The sequence below is a fragment of the Athene noctua genome, chromosome 37 (assembly GCF_965140245.1).
Source record: "Athene noctua chromosome 37, bAthNoc1.hap1.1, whole genome shotgun sequence".
Lineage (NCBI taxonomy): Eukaryota > Metazoa > Chordata > Aves > Strigiformes > Strigidae > Athene > Athene noctua.
In genome coordinates, this window is record NC_134073.1 from 602,456 (window position 1) to 627,644 (window position 25,189).

Sequence of the window (25,189 nt, forward strand, 5' to 3'; positions counted from 1 at the left end):
GGTCTAGATTGGGGGGTTCTGGAGGGGCAGGTGGGTCAAGGGGGTCCCAGAGAGGAGCTGGGGTCGGGGTGAGCGAAGAAAAGAGGGTCCTGGGGGGGACCCTGGGGTGGGGTTGATGTTGGGGGTCATGGCTTGGGTTGGGTTGACCCTCCCTAGGGAGCCGATGGGTTGGGTTGACCCCAGAGAGGGGTCGCGAGTTGGGTTGACCCCCAAGACAGGCCCACAGATGGGGTCAACCCCAAAGCTGGGGGGGTCATGGGGTCGGGTTTGGGTGACCCTAGAGAAGGATTTGGGGGGGCGGGTGGGTGGGGTTAACCTCAGAGAGGGGTCGTGGGTCACGTTGACCCTGGAGAGGGGCCACAGGTTGGACTGGGGTGGCTGTAGGGAGGGGTCAGGGGTCGGGTTGACCCTAGAGAAGGTTGACGGGTTGGGTTGGGTTGACCCGTCCCGGGGGGAGGTGGAGGGCGGCCCCCGCTGGTCCCGGGGGGGTTCCATGGGGGCAGAGGTGACTCCAGCCCATTGCCACCGCGCATCTGAGGTGACGCCATTACCCGCCCAACTAACCTGCTAACCACCCATCTAACCAGCTAACCACCACCCATCCAGTCAGCTAACCAACCACCCAACCGGTCAAGCGACCGCCCAGCCAGATAACCACCACCCATCCAACCCGTTAACTGCCCACCCAACGAGCTAACCGGATACCCATACAGCTGGCTAACCGGTTACCCAGACACCTAACCATCCACCCAATCAGCTAACCAGCCACCCATCCAAGCGGCTAACCAATCGCTCAACTAAACCGCTCATCCAACTAGCTAACCACTTAGCCTGCTAACCACCACCCGTTCAACCAGTTAACCACCCACCCGAATAACTAACCAACCACCCATCCAAACAGCTAAGCAACCAACCAGCTAACTACTGCCCACCCAGACAGCTGACCCGACTGGCCGACCACCCAACTAACCTGCTAACTATCCACCTGACTAGCTAACAACCCATCTGACCACCCATCAGCTAACCAACCAACCACTAACCTGATAACTGCCAGCCCGCTAACCAACCCATCACCCAGCTAACCAACCACCTGATCCATCTGCCAGCTAACCAGCTAACCAGCTGATCCATCGCCCAGCTAACCAACCGGCTGATCACCCAACTAACCACCCATCCGGCTCACCACCCACCCAACTAACCACCCACCCATCCAACCCGCTAACTACCCACCCACTCAACCAACCTGTCACCTGCCCGCCCAACCCACCAACTACCCGACAGCTCAACCTCCCACCCCATCACCCGCCGACCCAACTGGCCAATCACTACGGAGCCACCTCCCACCTCCCCGCCCACTGACCCGACTGAGCAACCAATCACCCACTGACCCAACCGCCCCACCAAGGACCCCCTCATCTGCGCCAGTGCCCCCCCGGTGACCCAACTGCCCCGTCACCCGCCCAACCAACCAATCAACTGCCCCGTCACCCACCCAACCAATCAACCGCCCCGTCAAAGATTCAGCCACTCCATCAAGGACCCAGCACCATCCATGGCCCAACCACCCCACTGACAACCCAACCGCCCCCTCAACGACCCAACCGCCCCCTCAACGACCCAACCGCCCCCTCAACGACCCAACCGCCCCCTCAACGACCCAACCGCCCCCTCAACGACCCAACCGCCCCCTCAACGACCCAACCGCCCCCTCAACCACCCAACCGCCCCCTCAACCACCCAACCGCCCCCTCAACCACCCAACCGCCCCCTCAACAACCCAACCGCCCCCTCAACCACCCAACCGTCCCCTCAACCACCCAACCGCCCCCTCAACGACCCAACCGCCCCCTCAACCACCCAACCGCCCCCTCAACGACCCAACCGCCCCCTCAACAGCCCAACCGCCCCCTCAACCACCCAACCGCCCCCTCAACCACCCAACCGCCCCCTCAACCACCCAACCGTCCCCTCAACCACCCAGCCGCCCCCTCAACAGCCCAACCGCCCCCTCAACCGCCCAACCGCCCCCTCAACCGCCCAACCGCCCCCTCAACCACCCAACCGCCCCCTCAACGACCCAACCGCCCCCTCAACGACCCAACCGCCCCCTCAACAGCCCAACCGCCCCCTCAACAGCCCAACCGCCCCCTCAACCGCCCAACCGCCCCCTCAACGACCCAACCGCCCCCTCAACGACCCCGTCATTTGCTCCCCCCACACCACACCCCCCCGCCCCACCCCACACCGGCCGAGGAACACCTTCCCCCCCCACTTAGATTTCCCGCCCCCGCGGGAGCCACCGCAGCGCCGCTGCGCCCCCGCGCTGCCCCCCCGCCCCGTGCCACGGGGTGGGACCGGGGGGGGGGGGGTCCCCCGCCCCCCCCCTGAGCTCTGTATCGTCCCCTCGTGGTCTGTGATGTATTTGCTACGAAACCCATGCCACAAACGCACCCGCCTCCGCCTCCTTCCTTCCTCCTCCTCGGGGGGCGGGTGGGGCACAGCGGGGGGCGGTCCCTCACGGTTCCTATACGCTCCCTACAGCTCCCCGGCACCCCTACAGCTCCCTATAGGCTCCCACCCCCTCCCAGTAGCGGCGATGGGGTTTCTGTACCTCCCCTGACACCCCTCCAGCTCCCTCGTGCTCCCGGGGGGCCCCATGGGTCCCTGCACCCCCCTATAGCTCCCTCGAGCTCCCCACCAGCCCCTGTAGCCGCGCCCGGCGTCACGTAACCCAGCGGAGCCCGTGAGCTCCCGATAGCCCCGCCCACTCCCTACAGCCCCTATAGAGCCCCTACACCCAGACCCTATAGACCCAGCCTATACAGCTCCCGATAGGTCCGTAGAGTCTCCAGCAGGCCCCGCCCCTCCGTGCAAGGTCCCTCCGCCCCCCACCGTCCCCTACAGCTCCTATAGATCCCCAAGGAGCCAGGGGCGACGCCCGGACGCCCAAGAGGTGTCACAAAACGGGGCCGTTTCCTTACAAATTTAATGGGGTGCCGAGGGCGGGGCCAAGGCACCAAGGAAGGGGAGGGATGGGGGGGCGTGACCAAGGCACCGTCAGGGGTCAGGGAGGTCGTCGGCGAGCACCATGGGAGAGCCGAGCTGGAGGTCGCGCTGGAGGCTCTCGAGGGCGGCGGGGCTGAGGCGATGGACCTCCAGCCAATCGGCAAGCAGTGAGGCCGAGAGTGGCGCCGAATCGCCTTGGCTGCAGGGAGGGGGGGGGTTGTCCTCAGCCACGAGGCCTTTTGGGGGGGGTCCCCACAACCCCCAGATCCCGGGGATCACTCTGGAAAGGGTCCGTGTCGGCCCCGGCCTGGCCCAACGGCTCTCACCTGTCCTTGGCGTCCCCCACCATGTCCAACGATTGGCTGAGGAACTCCTCCAGGTCGAAGCCCACCCCGTAACCGGCTCCGCTCCCCTTGGGGGTCACCGAGAAGACGGGGGGCAGCAGGTCCTCCACCTACGGGGACAACGACGGTGAGGGCGAAGCCGCTCACGGTGATTGGCCACGGGTCAACGCCCGGCACGGTCGGGCCCCCACCTGTGACTTGGAGAGCTGCTGGGTGACGGTGGCCACGTCGGGGTCCGCCGGGAGAGGGGCGGCGGGGGGCTCGGGCCAACCCTCGTGGCCTGGCCAGGTGTCAGGGGGTCCCCCGCAAGGTGGGGGGCAAGGGGGAGGAGGGGGTGCGGGGGGCCGGGGAGGGGGCGGAGGGCGAGGCGGGGCCCCGTCCCGCATCTTGGTCCAGCGCTCGAGGAGGTGGCGGTCGTCGTCGGTGAGGACGAGGCCCCGCAGCCCCTCGCCGCGGCCCCGGGGCTCGCGCCGCTCCCGCTCCCGCTCCCGCTGCTTCTTCTCCCGCTCCTTCGCCCGCTCCTGCCGCCGGCGGCGCTTCTCCTCCCGCTCCCGCTGCCGCTCCGCCGCCGTCACCGGCTTCCGGCCCTCCGGTGCCTCCGGGGCCGCGCACGGCGGCTCTGGGGGGGAGCCGGGAGCCAAGGGGTGGAGGAACCAACCCAACGCAACCGCAACCCAACCCAATGCAACCACAACCCAACCCAACCCAACCACAACCCATCCCAAAAACAACCCAATGTAACCACAACCCAACGCAACGCAACCACAACCCATCCCAAAAACAACCCAATGTAACCACAACCCAACCCAACACAACCACAACCCATCCCAAAAACAACCCAATGTAACCACAACCCAACGCAACGCAACCCAACCCAATCCAACCCAACACAACCCAACGCAACCGCAACCCAACCCAACACAACCAAAATCCAACACAACCACAACCCATCCCCAAAACAACCCAATGTAACTGCAACCCAACCCAACACAACCCAACACAACCCAACCCAACACAACCCAACCGCAACCCAACCATTGGGACCCAGATCAGGGGTGGAGCCACCAACCCAACCCAACCCCTGGGGATGGCGGCCCAACCCCACCCTCACCTTTGCTCTTGTTCCTCATGGCCGACTTGAGCAGAGCAGCCTTGAGCGCGGCCTTGGTGTCGTCAGAGATGGCGCCGTCCCGCTTGGGCGCCGCGGGGGCCCCCGGCTCCGCCTTCACCCGGGGAGAGTCCATTGGGCAGTCAGGGGCAGGGGCGGGGCCAGGGCTCGGCATGTCCACGTCAGCGCAGGGCCAGGCCGGGCCAACGCTGGCCACTGCGGCGTTGGGCACGTTGACGTTGGCCGCGTTGACGTTGGCCATGGCGGCGTTGGCCATGCCGACGCCGCTCTTGGCCATGTTGACGGTGGCCATATTGACGCCGGCATTTGCCACGTTGACGGTGGAGTTGCCCAGACTGACGTTGGCCATGGTGACGCCAGAGTTGGCCACGTTGACGCTGGCCATATTGGCATTGGCGTTGGCCACGTTGACGTTGCCCACGTTGACCTTAGTCGCGTTGACGCTGACGTTGGTCGCGCTGATGTCGCCCCCGGGGACGTTAACGTCGGCCATGGCGCTGTTGGCCGCGTTGACGCCAACGCTGGCCCCGCCGGCCGGGGCGAAGGCGATTTGCCGCCGGATACCGTCGCGGCGGGCGTGGAAGTCGGCGATTTCGGCCACGATGGCCGCCTTGATCTCCTCCTTGGTGAGCGCCCGGCGGTCGAAGGCGAAGTCAAAGGCGGGGACGCACTCGGGCTCGTCCTCGGGGTCGTGGTACTTGGCCAAGAACGGGTGCCGCAGCGCCTCGGCCACGCCCACCCTCTCCCGCGGGTCGAAACGCAGCATCCGACCCAAGAGCGCCAACGCCGCCGGCTCGGCGTCGCCGAAGAGGCTCTCCCACGGCACCGCCGGCCGCGGCGGCAGGCTCTGCACGTACGCCCGCACCCGTTCGGCGCCGATGGCTGCCATGACGGTGGCCGGCGGCGTTCCCAGCACGGCCATGATGAGCTGCAGCTGGTGGACGTAGTTCCTGCCGGGGAAGAGCTGCCGCCGACCCAACATCTCGGCGAAGATGCACCCGACCGACCACATGTCGATGGCGCGGGTGTAGCGGTGGAGGGAGAGCAGCAGCTCCGGCGCCCGGTACCAGCGGGTGGCCACGTACTCGGTGAGGAAGGCCTTGGCGTGCCGGGGGTCGGCCCCCAGGCCCCGCGCCATGCCGAAGTCGCCGATCTTCAGCTCGCAGTTCTCGTTGACCAGGAGGTTGCTGGGCTTCAGGTCGCGGTGGAGGACGTTGGCCGAGTGGATGTACTTGAGGCCCCGCAGGAGCTGGTACAGGAAGTAGCGGACGTGCTCCAGCGTCAGCGGCTGCGCCGAGTGGATGATCTGGTGTAGGTCGCTCTCCATCAGGTCCAGCACCACGTAGCTGCGGGTGGGGAGCGGGCGTCCGGGTGGGGCTGGAGACGTCCCCGCCCACGTGGGGTGGAGAGGTGGGCTCCGGCCCACGTGTCCTCCTGCCTCCCGGGCGGATGTGGGGCGCTGGGAACGTCCCTACGGGGGCCACCAACCCCCGAAGTCACCAGGTGGGCTCTGGCCCACGTGTCCTCCCGCCCCCCGGGTGGATGTGGGGCGCTGGGAACGTCCCTACGGGATCCACCACGCCCCAACGTCACCAAGTGGCTCCGTCTTGGGGAGCACCCGGGAGGGGATGGAGATGTCCCACCCCCCGCCCCGCCCCGCGGGGACGCAGCGGGGGCCCGCGGGCGACGCACACGGAGCGGAACTCGCCGTAGGGGACGGTGGGCTTGAGGATGTCCTTGATGCCGATGATGTTGTCGTGTTTGAAGTGTTTGAGGATCTTCAGCTCCCGCAGCGTCCGCTTGGCGTTGGTCACCACGTCGAAGGCGTTGGGGATCTTCTTGATGGCCACCTGTTGGCCTGACGTCCCGGCCACCCCGCGGCGGGGGGGCTCGTCACCCGCCACCGAACCCCCCCAGGGGGCCCAACCGAGCACCCAGAAAGGACGCGGGTGTCCGGGTGCCCCCCACCCAACGGGACCCCGATATCGGGGTGTCTCCCAGTCTCCGTCCAAGGGGACCCAACATTCCAGGAACCCCCCACTCAAGGGGCACAAGTCTCTGGGTGCCCCCAAATCTCCACCCAACGGGACCCCGATATCTGGGCGCCCCCCAATCGCCCACCCAAGGGGACCCCGATATCTGGGCGCCCCCCAACCTCCCACCCCAGGGGCTCACCGGTGTCGCGGCGGCGGGCGGAGCTGACGACGCCGTAGGCGCCGGTGCCGATGGTCTCGATGACCTCGTACTCGTCCCCCACCTCGAAGGTGACGTCCAGCGCCCGCGCCTTCAGCAGCGCCAGGGGGCCCCCCCCGGCCCCCGAACCCCGTCCGGGGGGCTCCCGACGACCCCCGGCCTCCGCCTCCGCCTCCGTCATGGCACCTGCGTCACCTCGTCAGGGCACGGAGCGACAGCCGCCCGCGCCCCACGTTTCTGATCCCTGGGCACCCCCGTACCCCCCCGGGACCCCCATATCGTGGGATCGGGGCATCAGGGACCCCCATTCCCGGGGGATCAGGGGGCCCAGGCCCCACAAATCCCGGGGACCCCCATTCCCTGGGGATTGGAGCATCGGGGACCCCCATATCCAGGGGACCCCCACACCCGGGGACCCCCACTCCCCGGGGACCGGGGGGCCCAGGCCCCTCCCATCCCGGGGACCCCCCTGTCCCGGGGGGCCCCCCCCTGTCCCCAGGATCCAACCGCCCGGTCCCCCCCCCCCCATCAATCACCCCCAGGGCGGAGCCGCGGCCACAGGGGCGGCTGCCACGGGGATGGGGCGGTCGCCATGGCGACGGGGCGGTTGCCATGGCGACGGGAGGACCGAGCCCCCCCCCCCAGGGACCACTCACCTCCCCCCGGCGCCCCCGCCCGCTCCCGCCGCTCCCCCGCGGGGACCGGATATGGCGCCTCCCGGCCACGCCCCCCCGCCACGCCGCTCACCCAATCAGCGCTCCGCACCCCGGCCACGCCCCCACTCCCCGCCCAACCTTCTTCCTCTGACCAATCACCGCGCGGGGAGGGCGCGGCCGAGGCGGCCTCGCCCCCTCCTCCCCTCCCCGCTGTTGCTATGGGGAGGCGTTGCTGGGGGCGGGCCGGCGGAAGTGACGTCACGGGGAGGAGGCGGGGCCAGCGGTCAGCTCCAGTAGGGCGGGGCCGCGCCCCTGGGACCCCCGAAACCGCGATCCCGCCCGCCGGGGGGGCCCGAGTGTGTCCCCCCCCCCCGCCCCATGGAGCCCCGCGCCGGCACCGCCGGGGAGACCCCCAAGGACACGGCGGGAGGTGAGGGGGGGCCGGGGACCCCAAATCCCTCACGGGGGGGCAGGGGGACCCCAAATCCTACACGGGGGGGCCGGGGACCCCAAATCCCTCACGGGGGGGCAGGGGGACCCCAAATCCTACACGGGGGGGCCGGGGACCCCAAATCCCTCACGGGGGGGCAGGGGGACCCCAAATCCTACACGGGGGGGCCGGGGACCCCAAATCCCTCACGGGGGGGCAGGGGGACCCCAAATCCTACACGGGGGGGCCGGGGACCCCAAATCCCTCACGGGGGGGCAGGGGGACCCCAAATCCTACACGGGGGGGCCGGGGACCCCAAATCCCTCACGGGGGGGCAGGGGGACCCCAAATCCCACACGGGGGGGCCGGGGACCCCAAATCCCTCACGGGGGGGCAGGGGGACCCCAAATCCCACACGGGGGGGCCGGGGACCCCAAATCCCTCACGGGGGGGCAGGGGGACCCCAAATCCTACACGGGGGGGCCGGGGACCCCAAATCCCTCACGGGGGGGCCGGGGGGACCCCAAATCTAACATGGGGGGGCCGGGGACCCCAAATCCTACACAGGGGGACTGCGGGGGGGGGGGGCAGGCATGCAGGACCCCCCAAACCCTCATAGGGTGGGTTAAAGGGGGGACACTGGTCTGCGGAGCCCCAAATCCTTCCCGGGGGGGATAGAGGGGGGGACTCTGCCTTGTGGGACCCCCAAACCCCCCCGGGGTGGGGCAGAGCAGGGTCCCGCGTCCCCCCCTGACGCTTCGCCTCCCCCCCGCCGCCGCCGCAGCCCCCCCCGGCCGGCCGTACATCTGCAGCGAGTGCGGCAAGGCCTTCGGGCAGTGGTCGAAGCTGGAGCGTCACCGGCGGAGCCACACGGGCGAGCGGCCCAACGCCTGCGGGCAGTGCGGCAAACGCTTCGCCCAGCGCTCGCACCTGGCCCAGCACCTCCGCACGCACACGGGCGAGCGGCCCTACAAGTGCGGCGAGTGCGGCAAAGCCTTCGGCTGGAGCTCCAACCTGGCGCAGCACCGCCGCACCCACACGGGCGAGCGGCCCTACGCCTGCGGCGAGTGCGGCAAAGCCTTCAGCCAGAGCACCAACCTGGTGAAGCACCAGCGCGCCCACGCCGGCGAGCGGCCCTACGCCTGCGGGCAGTGCCGGAAGGCGTTTTACCGCAGCTCCGACCTCCTCCAGCACCAGGCCAGCCACTCGGGCGAGCGGCCCTACCGCTGCGGCCAGTGCGGCAAGAGCTTCGCCCAGCGCGCCAACCTCCTCAAGCACGGCAAGACGCACGGCGGCGAGAAGCCCTTCCGCTGCGGCGAGTGCGGCAAAGGCTTCGTCCAGAGCTCCGAGCTCATCCAGCACCAGCGCAGCCACAGCGGCGAGAAGCCCTTCGCCTGCGGCGAGTGCGGCAAGCGCTTCGGCCACGGGGCCACCTTGGCCAAGCACCGGCGCCTGCACCTGGGCCTGCAGCCGCACCGCTGCGGAGAGTGCGGGCGAGCCTTCGGGCTGCGCTCGGCGCTGGCGCGGCACCAGCGGGCGCACGGCGAGGGGCGGCCCTTCGCCTGCGGGGAGTGCGGGCAGGCCTTCGCCCTCCGCTCCAACCTGGCGCTGCACCGGCGGACGCACGCGGGCGAGCGGCCCTACCGCTGCGGCGAGTGCGGCAAGGCCTTCGGCATGAGCTCCACCCTGGTGCGGCACCAGCGCATCCACACCGGGGAGAAACCCTACGGCTGCGCCGAGTGCGGCCGCGCCTTCGTCCGCAGCGCCCACCTGGAGCAGCACCGGCGCACCCACACCGGCGAGCGGCCCTACGGCTGCGCCCGCTGCGGGCGGCGCTTCAGCCAGAGCTCCAACCTCATCACCCACGAGCGGGTGCACCTGGAGGAGGCCCACGGCGCCGCGCTGGGCCGCGCCGGCCCGGGGACGTCGGAGGGGCAACCGGCGTTCGGGGCGCTGGAGGGTCAGCTGGGCTTGGAGGCGTTGGAGGGGCGCCCAAAGACCGAGACGTTGGACGTCCAATCAAGCGTGGGCGTCTTGGAGGGTCAACCGGGCTTGGAGGGGCGCCCAAATACCGAGACGTTGGACGTCCAATCAAACGTGGGCGTCTTGGAGGGTCAACCGGGCTTGGAGGGGCGCCCAAAGACCGAGATGTTGGACGTCCAATCAAGCGTGGGGGTGCTGGGGGGTCAGCCGGGCTGGGAGGGGCCCCCCAAGAGGAGATTTGGGGCGCGTCGAGGTTCGGAGGCGCCGTCGGGGCCGCCGGGTCGGGAGGGGGTGGAGGGGCCCCCCGAAGTGCCACACCCCCGAGGGGCGGAGCCTGTCCACCAGAGGAGGGACACGCCCCCCTAGGGTGCTATTGGCTGAGGGGTGGGTGTGGCCGGGGCAGGGGATGAGGTTGATGTGGGATTGGATGGGCAGGGGGGCGGGGCAGGGAATGGCTGAGGGGAAGGGGAGATCCTGCGATGGGATTGGCTGAGAGTAGGGGTGGGGCTGGGGTGGGGAAGAGGGGTTGGACTGACACGGGGTTGGGCAACAGCCGGGAAAGGGGGCGGGACAAACACTGACAGGGGATGGATTGGCCAAGATCCTGCACAGCCATTGGCCAGGCAGCGGGGAGGGATGGGCGGGGCACCAAAGGAGCGCTCTACTGCCATTGGCTGGGAGCCGGAGGGGAGGGTGGGGCACAAATAAAGATGGTGAAACCCCAGAACTGGAGAGTTTTCACTGCCGGGGGGGCGGGGTCACAAAGAGGCGGAGACGGAGGCGCAGACTGGGCAGTTTATTGGCCAATAACACTCAAGGGGGCGGGGAGAGGAGCGGGGCCGTGCAAGGAACCGCCCTGTTTGCCGCTGTGGGAGGGGCTGGGGAGGCCCCGCCCCCGAGGAAGGGGGCATGGCCAGTCGGGGGGGCGTGGCCGTTGCTAAGCAGTTTCGGCTGGGGTGGGCGTGGCCTGCGGGGAAGGGGCGTGGCCATGTCGGCGCTGGTGCTTGCGCAGCCCCGCCCGGGCCCTGAAGTGCTTGGGGCAGAGGGGGCAGGCGAAGGGGCGGGGTTCTTGGGAGGCGGGGCCTGGCGGGACCACGCCCCCATCCACCAGACACACCCCTGGGGCACCGATGGGCGTGGCCATACGGGGAGCGGCCATTTTGGGGTCTCCCATGGGGGCGGCCATGTTGGCGGTAGACATGTTGGGGCTCTCTACAGTGGCGGCCACGTTGGTGGCGGCCATGTTGGCGGCAGATATGTTGGGGCTCTCTATGGTGGCGGCCATGTTGGTGGCAGCCATGTTGTGCCCGTCTCCGGCAGCCACGATGGGCCCCATTCCAGCGGTAGTGGTCGCGCTGTCACCGAGTCCAGTGGCCACGTCAGGCCCGGGCTGAGCACTCGCGTCCCGCCCGGTAGCGGCGGCCACGTCATGGACAGCTTGGGCTGCCACGGTGTGGCCGAGTCCAGCGGCCATGTTGTGGCCAGCTCCGGCGGCCACTTTGTGGCCAGGTTGGACACCTGCCTCATGCCCAACGCCGGCGGCCATGCCGTGGCCGGGTTGGGCACCCACGTTATGTCCAATGGCAGCAGCCAGGCCGTGGCCAACGCCGCTGGCCGCACCATGGCCCGGATGGCCACTTGCGTCGTGCCCAGCACCGGCGGCCATGCCGTGGCCGGGTGGACAAGCCACATCGTGCCCGATGCCAACAACCACACCCCGCCCAACGCTGGTGGCCGTAAGGTGGCCGGGTTGACCGGTCACGTCACGCCCAGTGCTGCTGGCCATGCCATGGCCAGCTCTGGCGACCATATTGTGGCCAACTCCGGCAGCCACCTCATGGCCAAGCCTGGCAGCCACGCCCTGGCCACCTCCAGCCATACCCAGGCCGAGTCCGGCAGCCATGCCGAGGCCAGCTCCAGTAGCCAGGCCGAGTCCAGCCCCGGTAGCCACGCCGAGTCCAGCCCCGGCGGCCACGTCCACTGCTGCGCCGGCGGCCACGTTGTCCCCGCCTCCCTCCTCCCTCTTCCCGTGCGTCCTCTCGTGCTTGCGCAGCCCCGAGGCCCCCCCGAAGCCCTTCCCGCAGCGCCCGCAGGCGTAGGGCCTCTCTCCGGAGTGCGTCCGCCGGTGCTTGCCCAGCGCCGCCCTCTCCCCGAAACTCTTCCCGCACTCGCCGCAGCGCCAGGGCCGCTCGCCCGTGTGGGTCAGGCGGTGCCGCTTGAGGTCCCAGGAGGCCACGAAGGTTTTTCCGCACTCGCCGCAGCGCCAGGGCCGCTCGCCCGTGTGGGTCCGGCGGTGGACGGCCAGATCCGCCGGCTGGCGGAAGGCTTTGCCGCACTCCCCGCAGCCGTAGGGTTTGACGCCCTGGTGGGCGCGCTGGTGGCGGCGGTAGCTGGAGGGGTCCGAGAACATCCGCCCGCACTGGGGGCAGAGGTAGGGCCGCTCGCCGGTGTGGACGCGCTGGTGGCTCTGGAAGGAGGAGAGCTGGGTGAAGGCCTTGCCGCAGGTGCCGCAGGCGTAGGGCTTGCGCGGGGCGTGGATGCGCTGGTGGCAGGTGAGGGAGGACGAGCGGCCGAAGCTCTTCCCGCACTCGGCGCAGAGGAAGGGCCGCTCGCCCGTGTGGCTGCGCTGGTGGTTGCGCAGGTCCTTGCGCTCGGCGTAGGCCTTGGGGCAGGCGCCGCAGCGGTGGGGGCGCAGCCCGGCGTGGCCCCGGCGGTGTTTGCGGTAGACGGAAGGGTCGGCGAAGGATTTGGGGCAGTCCGGGCAGGAAAAGGGGCGTTCGCCGGTGTGGGCGCGTTGGTGGATGGTCAGCTTGGAGAGGGTGCCGTAGGACTTGGGGCAGGTGGTGCAGGGGAAGAGGGACGCGGGGCGGGGGCAGGCGGAGCAGGGGGGGTCCGTGGCGGCGCTGGTGGCATCTCCAGGGGGTTTGGGGGCGCCTGTGGTGGCATCTCCAGGCGGTTTGGTGGCGTCCGTGGTGGCATCTCCGGGCGCGTCCACCCCGGTGCCACCAGCCGTGACGGTGGTGGCATCTCCGGGTGCTTCGGACGTGTCCGTGGTGGTGGCACCGCCGGGCGCTTTGGGCGTGGTGGGATCTCCAGATGCTTTGGGTGTCACCCTCGTGGTGGTGGCACCTCTGGACTGGGGGGCGGTGGTGGCACCTCCGGCTGGTTTGGACGCGTCCGCCACAGCGGTGGCATCTCCGGACGCAACCGTGGCGGTGGTGGCACCTCCAGACGCGGCGGTGGTGGCACCTCTGGACCTGGTGGTGGCGGTGGCACCTCTGGACCTGGTGGCGGTGGCACCTCTGGACCTGGTGGTTGCCCCCCCAGAGGCGGTGGTGGCCCCGGTGGCTTCTCTGGAGACGCCTGTGGTGGTGGTGGCGTCTCCAGATGTTTCGGAGACGTCGGTCACGGCGGCGGCACCTCTGGACCTGGTGGCAGTGGCACCCACGGAGGCGGTCGGCGCGGCCGCGGGGGTGGTGGCACCTCTGGACCTGGCCGCGGTGGCACTTCTGGACCTGGTGGTGGCACCCCTGGACCTGGACCTGGTGGTGGTGGCCCCCCCCGACTTCCCCTGGGCGTCCCCAGGGGGGCCCCCGTGGGAGATGTCCCGCGTGTCCCCGTGGAGGTCCCTGTGGGTGTCACCTCGGGCGTCCCTGTGGGGGTCGCTGCTGCTGTCCCCAGGGCCATCGTCAAGGGTGACATCTTGGAGGTCCCCGCGGGCACCGTTACGGCCACGGGTGTCCCCGGGGGTGTCCCCGGGGGTGTCCCCACCGACATCCCCAGGGGCGTTACCACTGATGTCACCGCGGGTGCCGCTGCAGGTGTCCCCAGGGGCGTCACCGACGTCCCCAAGGGTGTCACCAACATCCTCATGGGTGTCACCAACATTCCCAAAGGTGTCACCAACATCCCCACGTGTGTCACCGACGTCCCCAGGGGTGTCACCGACGTCCTCACAAGTGCCACCACCGACGTCCCCGCCCGGACCCTCCCGAGGCTCCTCCATGGCCCCTGCGGACACGACACCATGTTGGGGGGGGGGTGACAGCACCCAGATGGGTGGGGAGAGGGTGAGGGTGTGTCCCCCCCTCCCCCCATCCTCCGCCCCCCCTTTTACACCGATTTTGCACCATTTTACCCCATTCTGCACTCGAGACGCTGCACTCAGATAGGGGGCAGCGACACCCACCCCCCCCCGTGTCCCCCCCCCCCTTTTGTCGGGCAGCAAGATGGTGGCACAGGAGGGGGAGGGGCGTGCAATGCACCATGGGAAGGGGGGTTCGGGGGTGGGGGGGGGGTGTCTACAACGCACCCCGAGATGGGGGTACAATGGGGGGGGGTACGGGGGTGTCCCGTGCAATGCGGGGGGGGCCGCAATGCACCCCGGGAAGGGCCGTGCAATAGGGGGGGGGGTGCTGCAATGCACCATGGGGCGGGGAAGGGGGGGGGAGGCCGAGGGGGGGTCGCGATGCCCCGGGAAAAGGAATGGGGGGGGGGGGTCCCGTCCTTACCTTGGGGGCGCTGCGGTCGGGGTGCGGCGCGACGGGCGCTAGGACCGCGGGGGGGGCGGGGGGCGTGGCGGAAGCGTGAGGGGCGTGGCCCTCCGTGTGGAGGGGAGGGGCTTCCGGGAGGGAGGGGAAAGCGGAAGGGGCGGGGCTAACGGCGGCTTCCGGTCTCCCCGCAACAAAAGGAGGTGCCGGTGCGGGGCCGGGGGGTCCCGGGGCGGTGGGGGGGACACGGGACCCCCCCAAATCGGTGGGTCGGGGGGTGGGGGGCGCCGCGGTTTTTTGGGGAGAAATCGTTGAGTTTTTTGGGGGGCGGTTGGTCACTTTCCTCAATTTAACCCTTTGTCTTCCAGTCCCGCCGCCCCCCCGGCGCTGTTTGGACCGCGGTGCATTGTGGGACACCAAGACACCCCCACACCACCCCCCCCCCCCCCACCCGTCCGGCCATGGCGGCGTCGCCGGCGCCGTCCCCCGAGCGCCTGTTGGCGGCGGCGGCGGCGGGCGACCGCCGCTACCGGTGCGGGGAGTGCGGGAGGAGCTACCGGCACGCGGGGAGCCTGGTCAACCACCGCCGCAGCCACCAGACCGGCGTCTACGGCTGCGGCGCCTGCGGCAAACAGCTCTACAACCTGGCGGCCCTCAACAGCCACCGCCGCGCCCACCGCCGCGCGCAGGCGGACGGACGGGCCGACGGCGGCGGCGAACGGGCGGCGGCGGCGGCATCGTCGGGGCGGCTGTACGGCTGCGGGGAGTGCGGCCGGCGGTACAGGCACCGGGGCAGCCTGGCCAACCACCGGCACACTCACCGTACCGGCGTCTTCGCCTGTTCCCTCTGCCCCAAACACTTCCCCAACCTGATGGCGCTGCGCACCCACGCCCGGGGGCACCGGCGAGGGCGGCGGGTGGCGCCGCGACGCGCGGCCGACGCCACCGCCGCCGCCGCCGAGCGGGTGTACCGGTGCGAGGTGTGCGGGAAGAGCTACCGGCACTCGGGCAGCCTGATCAACCACAAGCAGACGCACCAGACGGGCGATTTCGGCTGTAGCCTCTGCGCCAAGCGCTTCTCCAACCTGGGCGCGCTGAAGGGACACCTGCGGGGGCACCGCCGGCGGCGTCACCGGCACCATCACCGCCGCAACGGCTGCGCCACCGCCCCGCCCGCGCCGCCGCCGCCGCCCGGCATCTACCAGTGCTCGCTGTGCCCCAAGGAGTTCGGCGGCCTCCCGGCGCTGCAGGCGCATTTCCGCCGGCACAGGCGGCCGCGGGGTGTTGCGGGTGAGGAGGAGGAGGAGGGAGAGGAAGAGGAGCGGCCCTTCCTCTGCAGCCTGTGCGGCGGCATCTTCCCCGGCGAGGCCGACCTGGCGCGGCACCACCGGCAGGAGCACGCGGCGGTGTCGGCGGCGCCGGCGGCGGTGCCAGAGGGGTGTTGGGGGGAGGCGGCCGGCGAGGAGTTGTGGCACATCTGCGGCTACTGCGGGCAGCCCTTCGCCGACCTGGACAGCCTGCGGGAGCACAGCCGGAGCCACCGCGCCGAGGAGGCGGCCGCCCTGGCCGACGTGGCGGGGGGCGAGCGGCGGCCCTACGCCTGTAGCGTCTGCGGGAAGACCTACCGCCATGGCGGCAGCCTGGTCAACCACCGGCAAACCCACCAGACCGGCGTCTTCCCCTGCGCCGTCTGCGCCCGGCGCTACCCCAACCTCGCCGCGTACCGCAACCACCTGCGCAACCACCCCCGCTGCAAGGCGGGACCCCCGGCGGCGGCGGTGGCGGCACCACCGGCGGCGGCGGCGGCGGCTCCTGGGGGGGAACCGGCGTGCGACGCCTGTGCCGGCGAGGAGGAGGAGGCGGAGGAGCAGCGGCGACAGGCGGCGGCGCGGCCCTTCCGCTGCGAGGTGTGCGGCCGCAGCTACAAGCACGCCGGCAGCCTGGTCAACCACCGGCAGACCCACACCACCGGCCTCTTCCGCTGCGCCGCCTGTCACAAGGCCTTCTACAACCTGATGGCCCTGAAGAACCACCGGCGCACCCACGCTGAGCGCCGCCGGCACCGTTGCGGGCTCTGCCCCAAGGCTTTCCGCCTGCGCCGGCAGCTCCTGGGACACCAGCGCCTGCACCCCCCTGGCACCGGTGACCTACAGGTGGACGAGGGAGCACCGGCGCAGCCAGATGCCGTGGAGACGGCGTCAGAGGACTCGCCAGCACCACCAACTGCGTCACAGGCGGCGGAGGCGTCTGTGGGACAACTGGATGGGATGGAGTTGGCGTCCGAGGACTCTTCGGCACCACCGACGTTACAAGGGGAGAAGCCTGGGGGACACCTGGACGCAGCGGGGACGGTGTTGGAGGACGCTACGGCACCACCAACCACGTTACAGGCGGCAGAGGGGTCTGTACAGCACCTAGACACGGCGGAGACGGTGTCGGAGGACTCTTTGGCACCACCACCGCCGTTACAGGTGGAGTTAAAATCTGCGGGACCCTTGGATGGGACAGAGGCGCTGTCGGAGGACTCCTCAGTGCCACCGACAACGTTACAGGTGGATCAGGGACCTCCGGGACACCTAAACGCGATGGAGCCAATGCAGGAGGACTCTTTGGCACCACCGGCCGCGTTACAGGCAGTGGAGGTGTCGATGGGGCGCCTGGAGGCCATGGAGACGGTGTTGGGGTCCCCCTCGACACCCCAGACCGCGTTGTCGGTGCTACAGGCGCCTCCGGGGCACCTGAACGCGCCAGTGACGGTGTTGGAGTCCTCCCCGTCGCCCCAGATGGCGTTATCGGCACCAGGGGTGTCCCCGGTACACCCCAACCCGCGGGAAACGGGGTGCGAGTCCTCTTCAGCCTCCACCCACGCTGGACAGCCGGAGGTGACGGTGTTGGAGCCCTCGCCGGCGCCCGCCGCTCCGTCCCGCGGTCCCCCGAGCACCCGCCGGATGGTCCCCAAGTCCTCCCCGGCCCCCCACACCCCAGCGCGGTGTCACCCCGCACAGGCAGTCGGGGGGCAGCGCCGGGGGTCTCAGCCCCCCCGGCACCGACCTGCCGCCCCCCGACACCGCTCCCCCGGGGGTGCCGAGGCCGATGGGTGACGGGGTTTGTCCCGGGGCGGGGCGGGGGAGTCCTGTTTCCCTCCCCATGATTAAATTCGGGTTGTTTTGGAGCGGTTTTGGGTGGATTTTGGTTTTCTGCGGGACGTGACCCCCAAATTGGGGCTGGGGACCCCCATGTGTGCTCTGAGTGGGGCTGGGGACCCCCAAAATGGGGCTGGGGACCCCCGAGCGTGCCACAAATGGGGGCGAGAGCCCCCAAAAAGAGATGGGGGGACCACTGCAGACCACCACCACTTTATTGCTCTGCTCCCCCACCCCTCAACCTGAGCCCCTCCCCACCCCAAAGTGGGGGGGTCAGGCCTTGCTTGAACCCTCCCGGACGTCTGGGTCCTCCCAGGATTTGGGGTGCCCCCAGGCATGGGGGGTCCTCGGGGCTCTGGGCTTGCCTTCAGATGTTGGGGTCCCCGCTGATGCCAGGGTCCTCCACGGGCTCAGGTTTGCCCCGGATCTCGGGGTTCTCGGTGGTTTCGGGGTGATCCCGGGCACCGGGGTGCTCCGTGGGCTTGGGGTGTCCCCAGATCTCGGGGTTCTCGGTGGTTTTGGGGTGCTCCCGGGCACCAAGGTCCTCCATGGGCTCCTCCTCACGGGGGTCCGGGGGGGTCTCGGCGAAATAGGCCTCGCGGGTGATGCCGGCGACCCAGCGGTCGTAGTGGGAGGCAGCGGTGAAGACGGGGGGCCCCCCCTGGGCACAGCCCCCCATGCTGGCCGTCCCCACCAGGAACCAGACCCCCCGCTCCTCGCAGGCCAGGGGGGACCCCCCGTCCGGCTGTGGGGTGTCACCGTCAGCCCGGCGCTGGGGGACACCCCAAAACCACCCCACCACCCCCCCCAGAAGGGACCCACCCCAGAACCCTCCCAGAAGGGATCTCTGGGACCCCCCAAAAAACCCCAAAAGGGACCCCAGACACCCCAAAAAGGATCCCCAAGCCCTTGAAAAGGACCCAGACACCCCCAAAGGGACCTCGGATACCCCAAAAAGGACCTGAGATGCCCCAAAAAGGGACCCAGGGACGCCAGGAGGCATATGGGGACGTCAAGGGACCCCAAAAGTGACACAGCACCCCCCATGGAACCCAAAAAGGGATGTGGGGACCCCAACAGGGGCACCCCAGGGCACCCGAGGAGGGATGTGGGGACCCCGAGGGACACGGGGACCCCCAAAGGGTCCCAGAGGACCCCAGGAGGGACATGGGGACCCCAGGAGGGACACTGGGACCCCAAGGGACCCCAAAAGGCACCCAGAGGACTCCAGGAGGGATGTGGGGACCCCAGGAGGGACACGGGGACCCCGAGGGACCCCAGGAGGGACACGGGCACCCTGAGGGACCCCAAAAGGGACCCAGAGGACCCCAGGAGGGACGTGGGGACATGGGGTCCCCCTGTCCCCGCTGACCTGGCAGGCGCTGGTGCCCTCAGGGATGGTGATACAGAAGGTGTCGCGGGGGGGCGGGACCCCCACGTCCCCCCCAGTGTCCCCCTGTGTCCCGCAGGACTCAGAGACTGTCACCTCGACACTGAGCAGCTCCTCGGGGATGGACGAGCCTGGGGGGGGGACACGGGAAGAGCAGGGTTGGGCACAGTGCAGATGGGGACACTGGGATGGTGGGGACGTGCTGGGACACTAAGGACAATGGGGACACCAGGATGGGGACACTGGGATGCTGGGGACACCAGAGATGGGGACCCAGGACGATGGGGACACCAGGAATGAGGACACCAGGGATGTTGGGGATGATGGGGACACTAAGGACAAGAAGGACACCAGGGGTGATGGGGACACGAGGGGTGATGGGGACACCAGAATGAGGACACGAGGGGTGATGGGGACACACACACTCACCAGGAGTGATGGGGACCCCAGGACGGGGACACGAGGGGTGATGGGGACCCCAGGGGTGATGGGGACCCCAGGACGGGGACACGAGGGGTGATGGGGACCCCAGGGGTGATGGGGACCCCAGGACGGGGACACGAGGGGTGATGGGGACCCCAGGGGTGATGGGGACCCCAGGACAGGGCCACCGAGGCCCGGGGGCAGGCGCTCACCGTTGGGGGCCAGCAGCGCCCAGCAGCGGGTGCCGGGGGGCCGCCGGTGCCCCCCGTAGGGCAGGCAGAGGGGCCGCAGCGCCGGCCCCGGGGCCAGGGGGGGCTCCACGCGCAGCAGGGCCAGGTCCCGGCCGCCCCCCGGCCCCACGTAGGCCCCGTGCAGGTGCAGGCGGGCGCCCCGATGCCGCGTGTCCCCCGACGCCACCGCCGCCTCCCAGGCCGCCGGGTCCTGCTGCCTGCGGCCGCACGCCTGGGTCCGGGGGCAGGCGGCCCCCCCCGGACCCCCCCTGTCACCCCCGGACGGGACGGGGAACGACCAACCCCCCTGGGATGGGTCTGGGGGTGCTATGGGGCATGGGGGGGGGAGATGGGGGGCACAGCGGGGGGATTTGGGGGTCCCAGGGGGATATTTGGGGCAGGCAGGGGTATTTGGGCGTCCCGGGGGGGTATTTGGGGCAGGCAGGGGTATTTGGGGGTCCCGGGGGGGTATTTGGGGCAGGTACGGGTATTTGGGGGTCGGGGGGGGGTATTTGGGGCAGGTAGGGGTATTTGGGGGTCCCGGGGGGGTATTTAGGGCAGGTAGGAGTATTTCGGGGTCCCGGGGGGGTATTTGGGGCAGGTAGGGGTATTTGGGGGTCCTGGGGGGGTATTTGGGGCAGGTAGGGGTATTTGGGGGTCCCGGGGGGGTATTTAGGGCAGGTAGGAGTATTTCGGGGTCCCAGGGGGGTATTTGGGGCAGGTAGGGGTATTTGGGGGTCCCAGGGGGATATTTAGGGCAGGTAGGGGCATTTCGGTGTCCCGGGGGGGTATTTAGGGCAGGTAGGGGTATTTGGGGGTCCCGGGGGGGTATTTGGGGCAGGTAGGGGTATTTGGGGGTCCCGGGGGGATATTTAGGGCAGGTAGGGGTATTTCGGGGTCCCGGGGGGTATCTGGGGCAGGTAGGGGTATTTGGGGGTCCCGGGGGGTATTTGGGGGTCCCCCGCTCACCCGATGAAGCAGTGGGCAGCCGTCAGCACCCAGCTCTCGGCCACCAGCGCCCCCCCGCAGCGGTGCCGCCCCCCCAGCCGCAGGCTGACGGCCCAGGGCCAGGAGGGGCCGGGGGGGGGCTCCAGGCGAGGACCCCCCTGCATCCCGCAGCCTCGGGGGGGGGAAAGGGGGGGTCAGGTGGGGTACCGGGGTGCCCCGGCGGGGTGTCAGCGAGTTATGGGACACCCCACCCCTCGTATATAGGGGTTCCCAGGGGTCATGGGGTGCCCCCAGGGTTTATGGCGTGCCCCCCACCCATATATCGGGGTCCCCAGGGGTCACGGGGTGCCCTGAGGGGTCATGGGGTGCCCCCCACCCATATATCGGGGTCCCCAGGGGTCATGGGGTGCCCTGAGGGGTCATGGGGTGCCCCCCACCCATATATCAGGGTCCCCAGGGGTTTTGGGGTGCCCCCCACACATATATCAGGGTTCCCAGGGATTACGGGGTGCCCCCCGGTCCCCCCCAAGTCTCACCCATGCACTTGCCGTCCTCCAGGCCGGGGGGCGGGGGGGTCCCCGGGGGGGCGAAGGCGGTGGGGGGCAGGCGTCGGCCCAGCCAGCCCGCGTGGGCCACCAGCCCCGTGGCCAGCACCGGCCCGTTGGGGCGGGCGCAGCCCACGGCGAAGCTCAGCACCCCCGCCTGCACCCACTGCCCCCCCGGGCCCCCGCAGGCCAGCGGGCCCCCCGAGTCCGCCTGGGGGGGGGGGGCAGGGGGTCAGCACGGAGCCCGGGGGCCCTGCGCACCCCTACAGGCTCCCCCCAGTCCCCGCTAGCCCCCCGCATTCCCCCGTAGCACCCCCTGACCCTCTAACGGGCCCGATAGCCCCACAGATCGCCTACAGCCCCCCTACAGCCCCGTATGCGCCCCCTAGAGCCCCGCGGACCCCCACAGACCCCCACGGACCCCTCACAGACCCCCACGGACCCCCACGGACCCCTCACAGAGCCCCACGGACCCCCACGGACCCCCGCGGACCCCCACAGACCCCCACAGACCCTCACAGACCCTCACAGACCCTCACAGACCCCTCACAGACCCCTCACAGACCCCCGCAGACCCCCATAGGTGCCCCTATGGCCCCTCCATAGACTCCACAGACCCCCACAGCCCCTCTATTGCCCCCTTACAGCCCGTATCTGCCCCCCGTGGCCCCCATAGGCCCCCCGGGGCGCCCCTCACCTGGCAGGCGCCGCGGCCGCCCTCCTGCCCGCCGGCGCAGACCATGGTGGGCCGTGCCGGCCGCGCCAGCTCCCGGCGCCGCAGGTTGGAGTAGAGGCAGTTGCAGGTCTCGGGGCTCAGGAGGTCCAGGGCCACCTTCTGGAGAGGGGACCCCGCCGGCAGGGACACTGCCAGCCCGGGGGGGACGTCGTCACGGGGAGCCACCGCCGCGGGGACACGTGGCCACGGGGAGTCACCAACATGGAGAGTCGCCACCATGGGGACACATGGCCATGGAGAGCCACCACCATGGGGACACGTGGCCATGGGGAGTCACCACCACGGGGACCCTGATGGCCAAGAACCACCCCATGGAGACCCACCACCATAGGGACACGTGACCATGGAGACCCACCACCATGGGGACCCACCTCCACAGCCCCCCAGCCCCGGGGGACCCCAGTGTCTGGGCCTCACCGTTCTCAGCCACGTTGCCCCACCCGGTGATCCAGCACGGGGTGCCGAAGGCGAAGGGGTGCTGGGCCTGGGGCAGGCAGATGGTCCCCACGCGGGGCCCGAGGGTGACAGGAGACTCCAGGCGGGCCAGCGCCAGGTCGTGGCCCCCCTCCACCCGCTGGTAGCCCTCATGGACCACCACTTCCACCACCGTCCTCTCCTGGCCCCCTGTCTCCTGCAGCCGCAGCCGGCCCACCACTGCCCGCCAGGCCGTGGGCTCCGCCCGGCTCCCGTTGGGCCTGCGGGGTGCCACCGCTGTCAGCCTGTCCCCTCCGGGCGCCCCGAGCCCGGCCTCGGGTGCCCTGACCCAGGTCGAGGTGCCCCAACCAGGTTCTAGGTGCCCCAACCAGGTTCTAGGTGCCCCAACCCCAGTCATGGGTGCCCCAACCAAGTTCTAGGTGCCCCAACCCCAGTCATGGGTGCCCCAACCAGGTTCTAGGTGCTCCAACCCCAGTCATGGGTGCCCCAACCAAGTTCTAGGTGCCCCAACCCCAGTCATGGGTGCCCCAACCAGGTTCTAGGTGCTCCAACCCCAGTCATGGGTGCCTCAACCAAGTTCTAGGTGCTCCAACCCCAGTCATGGGTGCCCCAACCAGGTTCTAGGTGCCCAAAAGGGTCATGGGTGCTCCCACCCCAGCCATGGGGGCTCCAACCAGGTTCTGGGTGCCCCAGAGAGCATCTAGGTGGGGCAGTAGAGATCTAGCTGGCCCAATGGGGATCTAGCTGGCCCAAAAGGCTTCTGGGAGAACCAATGGGTTTCTAGGTGGCTCAATGAGGATCAAAGTGGCCCAGTAGGGTTTCAGGTGGTCTAATGAGGAGCTAGGTGGCCCAGAAGGGTTCTGGGAGCCCTGGTGAGGGTCTGGGTGGCCTAGTGGGGGTCTAGGTGGCCCAGAGGGAATCTGGGTGGCCCAAAGGAAATCTAGGTGGCCCAATGAGGGTCTAGGTGGCCCAACGGAGTTCAAGGGGCCCCAAAGGGGATCTAGGTGGCCCAGTGGGGGTGTAGGTGGCCCAACGGAGTCCAAGGGGCCCCAAAGGGGATCTAGGTGGCCCAGTGGGGGTGTAGGTGGCCCAACGGAGTCCAAGGGGTCCCAAAGGGGATCTAGGTGGCCCAGTGGGGGTGTAGGTGGCCCAACGGAGTTCAAGGGGTCCCGAAGGGGATCTGGGTGGCCCAGTGGGGGTCTAGGTAGCCCAATAGGGGTCTAAGGGTCCCAAAGGAGCTCAGAGGAGCCCAGGGGGTTTCCGGATGCCCCAAAGGGATTGGGGGGGTGTGTGTGGGTGTCCCCAAGGAAGGTCCCACTCCGGAACCACCCTCCTCGTGGGGCTCAGTCCCCCCCACACCCCCGCCCCAGGGACCCCCCCCGCGGGACTCACCCCTGGAAGCAGTGGGCAGCCGACAGCACCCATTGCGGGGTGACGAGGGTGCCCCCGCAGAAGTGCTCCCCCCGCAGCTGGAGGCTCACTTGCCAGGGCCACTCTCCAGGGCGGGCGGCCGTGCCCCCCACCACGCGGCCCAGCTCCCGCTGACGCCCGCACTCGGGCTCTGCGCCCGGCACCCGTCAGCCCGGGGCGGGGGGGGTCACAGGGGACACCCGAGTGTCCTTCTGTGCCTCCCCCCCCCACCCCGCCCCCCCCCGGATTTCAGCCGTCCCGGGGGTTGTTGCGACAGCGTGCGGGAAGGGGTTGCGCCAGCGCTGGCGGGGGGAAGTGGGGACAGGATGTCTGGGTGACCCCCCCCGGCTGCCCGCCTGCTCTCGCCTCACCCAAAATGTCACGTGGGTGCTCGGCTCCCCTGGGTGCTGGGGGTGAGAGGGTGCCCCAAAGGCCTGCCCCCCCCCCCCCCCCCCCGAAAGAAGTGAGGGGGATGGGGGGCTCTTCCAGATGGGGAGGGGTAGCTGCCGAGGGGGGTGGAGGGGTTTTCATGAATATTCAGAGATTCATTTGCATATATCTTACCTGCAGGAGTCTCCCCAGCTGAAATGTCAGCATCTGTGGGGCAAAGGGGGGGGTCAGAGCGCGGGGTCCCCTCACCCCGAGGGATCCAGATATCCGGGTGGCCCCCCCCCAGCCCCACCCCCCGCCTCCGGGGGCACCCAGGAGTCCGGGTTCATTTTTGGGGGTTGTGACCTTGGCCTTTCCAGTATGACCAGTCCAGTGGGTGCCCCGCCCGGATGCCTGGGTGTCCCCCCCGGGGCAGGGGACGTCTGGGTCCCTTCCGCTGCTGGACACCCGGGTTCCCCCTCCCCGGGTCCCCCCGATATGTCCCGTGTCCATTATCCGCCCCCCCCCGGCCCCCAACTCACGGGCCAGCAGCAGGAGCAGGAGGGCGGCAGCGTGCTGAGGTGTGTCGAGGCGTGTCAAGGCGTGTCGGGCCATGGCGGACACGCCGGGGGGGCCCCTGGAGGGTCCGGGGGGGTCCGCGGAGGGTCTGGGGGGGATCCCTGGGGGTCTGTGGTTGTCTGCCGGGGGGTTCCAGTGGGTCAGGGGGGGTTCCTGTGGGTCTGGGGGGGTCAGTGGGGGTTCCTGTGGGACTGGGGGGGGGTCGGGGGGGGGTTCCTGGGGGTCTGCGAGGTGGATGTGGGTCTGGGGGGGTCATGGGGGTGGTTCCTGTGGGTCGAGGGGGGTCAGTGGGGGTTCCTGTGGGTCTGTGGGGGTCAGTGGGGGGGTCTCTGTGGGGTCCCCGTGGGTGTCGGGGGCGGTCAGTGGGGGAATCCCTGCAGGTCTGTGTGTCCCTGAGGGTCCCTGTGTGTCCCTGGGGGGTCCTGGGGGTCCCTGTGTGTCCCTGGGGGGTCCCGGGGGTCCCTGGGGGGGTCCTGGGGGTCCCTGTGTGTACCTGTGTGTCCGTGGGGGGGTCCCGCGGGTGCTCTGTGTGTGGGCCCGTGGCCGCCGCCGCCTCTGCCCCGCCCTGGCCGCACCCGGTTTTAACGCCGCCCGCCCCGCCCGGGTCCCCCCTTTTTTTTTTTTTTTTTTTTTTTTGGGGGGGGGGGGGTGTGTAGGAGGGGGCCCCCCGGGCAGCCCCGCCCCCTCGCGGACCACATCCCCCAGCAGCCCCCGCGGCCACTTCCCGGAAAGGGGCGGGGGTAGGCGGGG

General features: G+C 70.0%; 4 protein-coding genes across 4 annotated transcripts in view; 1 reads left to right on the plus strand and 3 right to left on the minus strand.

Moving 5' to 3' along the window:
* Positions 1-2,974: 2,974 nt before the first annotated feature.
* On the minus strand, positions 2,975-7,380 carry MAPK7 (mitogen-activated protein kinase 7). Its single transcript, XM_074930995.1, has 7 exons — positions 7,329-7,380; positions 6,655-6,858; positions 6,172-6,337; positions 4,462-5,825; positions 3,542-3,969; positions 3,333-3,460; positions 2,975-3,205 (listed from the first exon to the last, which is right to left on the minus strand). The coding sequence occupies exons 2-7, from the start codon at positions 6,851-6,853 to the stop codon at positions 3,058-3,060; spliced, it is 2,433 nt and encodes an 810-aa protein (XP_074787096.1). The 5' UTR covers positions 6,854-6,858; positions 7,329-7,380; the 3' UTR covers positions 2,975-3,057.
* A 211-nt stretch (positions 7,381-7,591) lies between these two features.
* Positions 7,592-17,403, plus strand: LOC141972928 (uncharacterized). The gene is made up of 3 exons (XM_074930990.1): positions 7,592-7,758; positions 8,543-9,636; positions 14,744-17,403. The coding sequence occupies exons 1-3, from the start codon at positions 7,707-7,709 to the stop codon at positions 17,330-17,332; spliced, it is 3,735 nt and encodes a 1,244-aa protein (XP_074787091.1). The 5' UTR covers positions 7,592-7,706; the 3' UTR covers positions 17,333-17,403.
* Positions 10,528-25,189, minus strand: part of LOC141972927 (uncharacterized) — a 49,009-nt gene continuing 34,347 nt past the window's right edge. Inside the window, exon 6 of the mRNA XM_074930989.1 lies at positions 10,528-12,367. Within this exon, the coding sequence (XP_074787090.1) occupies positions 10,679-12,367 (1,689 nt within the window). The 3' untranslated portion in view covers positions 10,528-10,678. The remainder of the gene's footprint in view (positions 12,368-25,189) is intronic.
* Positions 17,787-25,059, minus strand: LOC141972934 (serine protease 27-like). Its single transcript, XM_074930998.1, is given in 12 exon segments — positions 17,787-18,107; positions 18,110-18,119; positions 18,747-18,895; positions 19,400-19,635; positions 20,387-20,537; positions 20,902-21,121; positions 21,608-21,774; positions 22,064-22,341; positions 23,474-23,642; positions 24,056-24,088; positions 24,403-24,558; positions 24,933-25,059. Coding segments are annotated over 11 exon segments (1,659 nt in total). The 5' UTR covers positions 24,476-24,558; positions 24,933-25,059; the 3' UTR covers positions 17,787-17,934.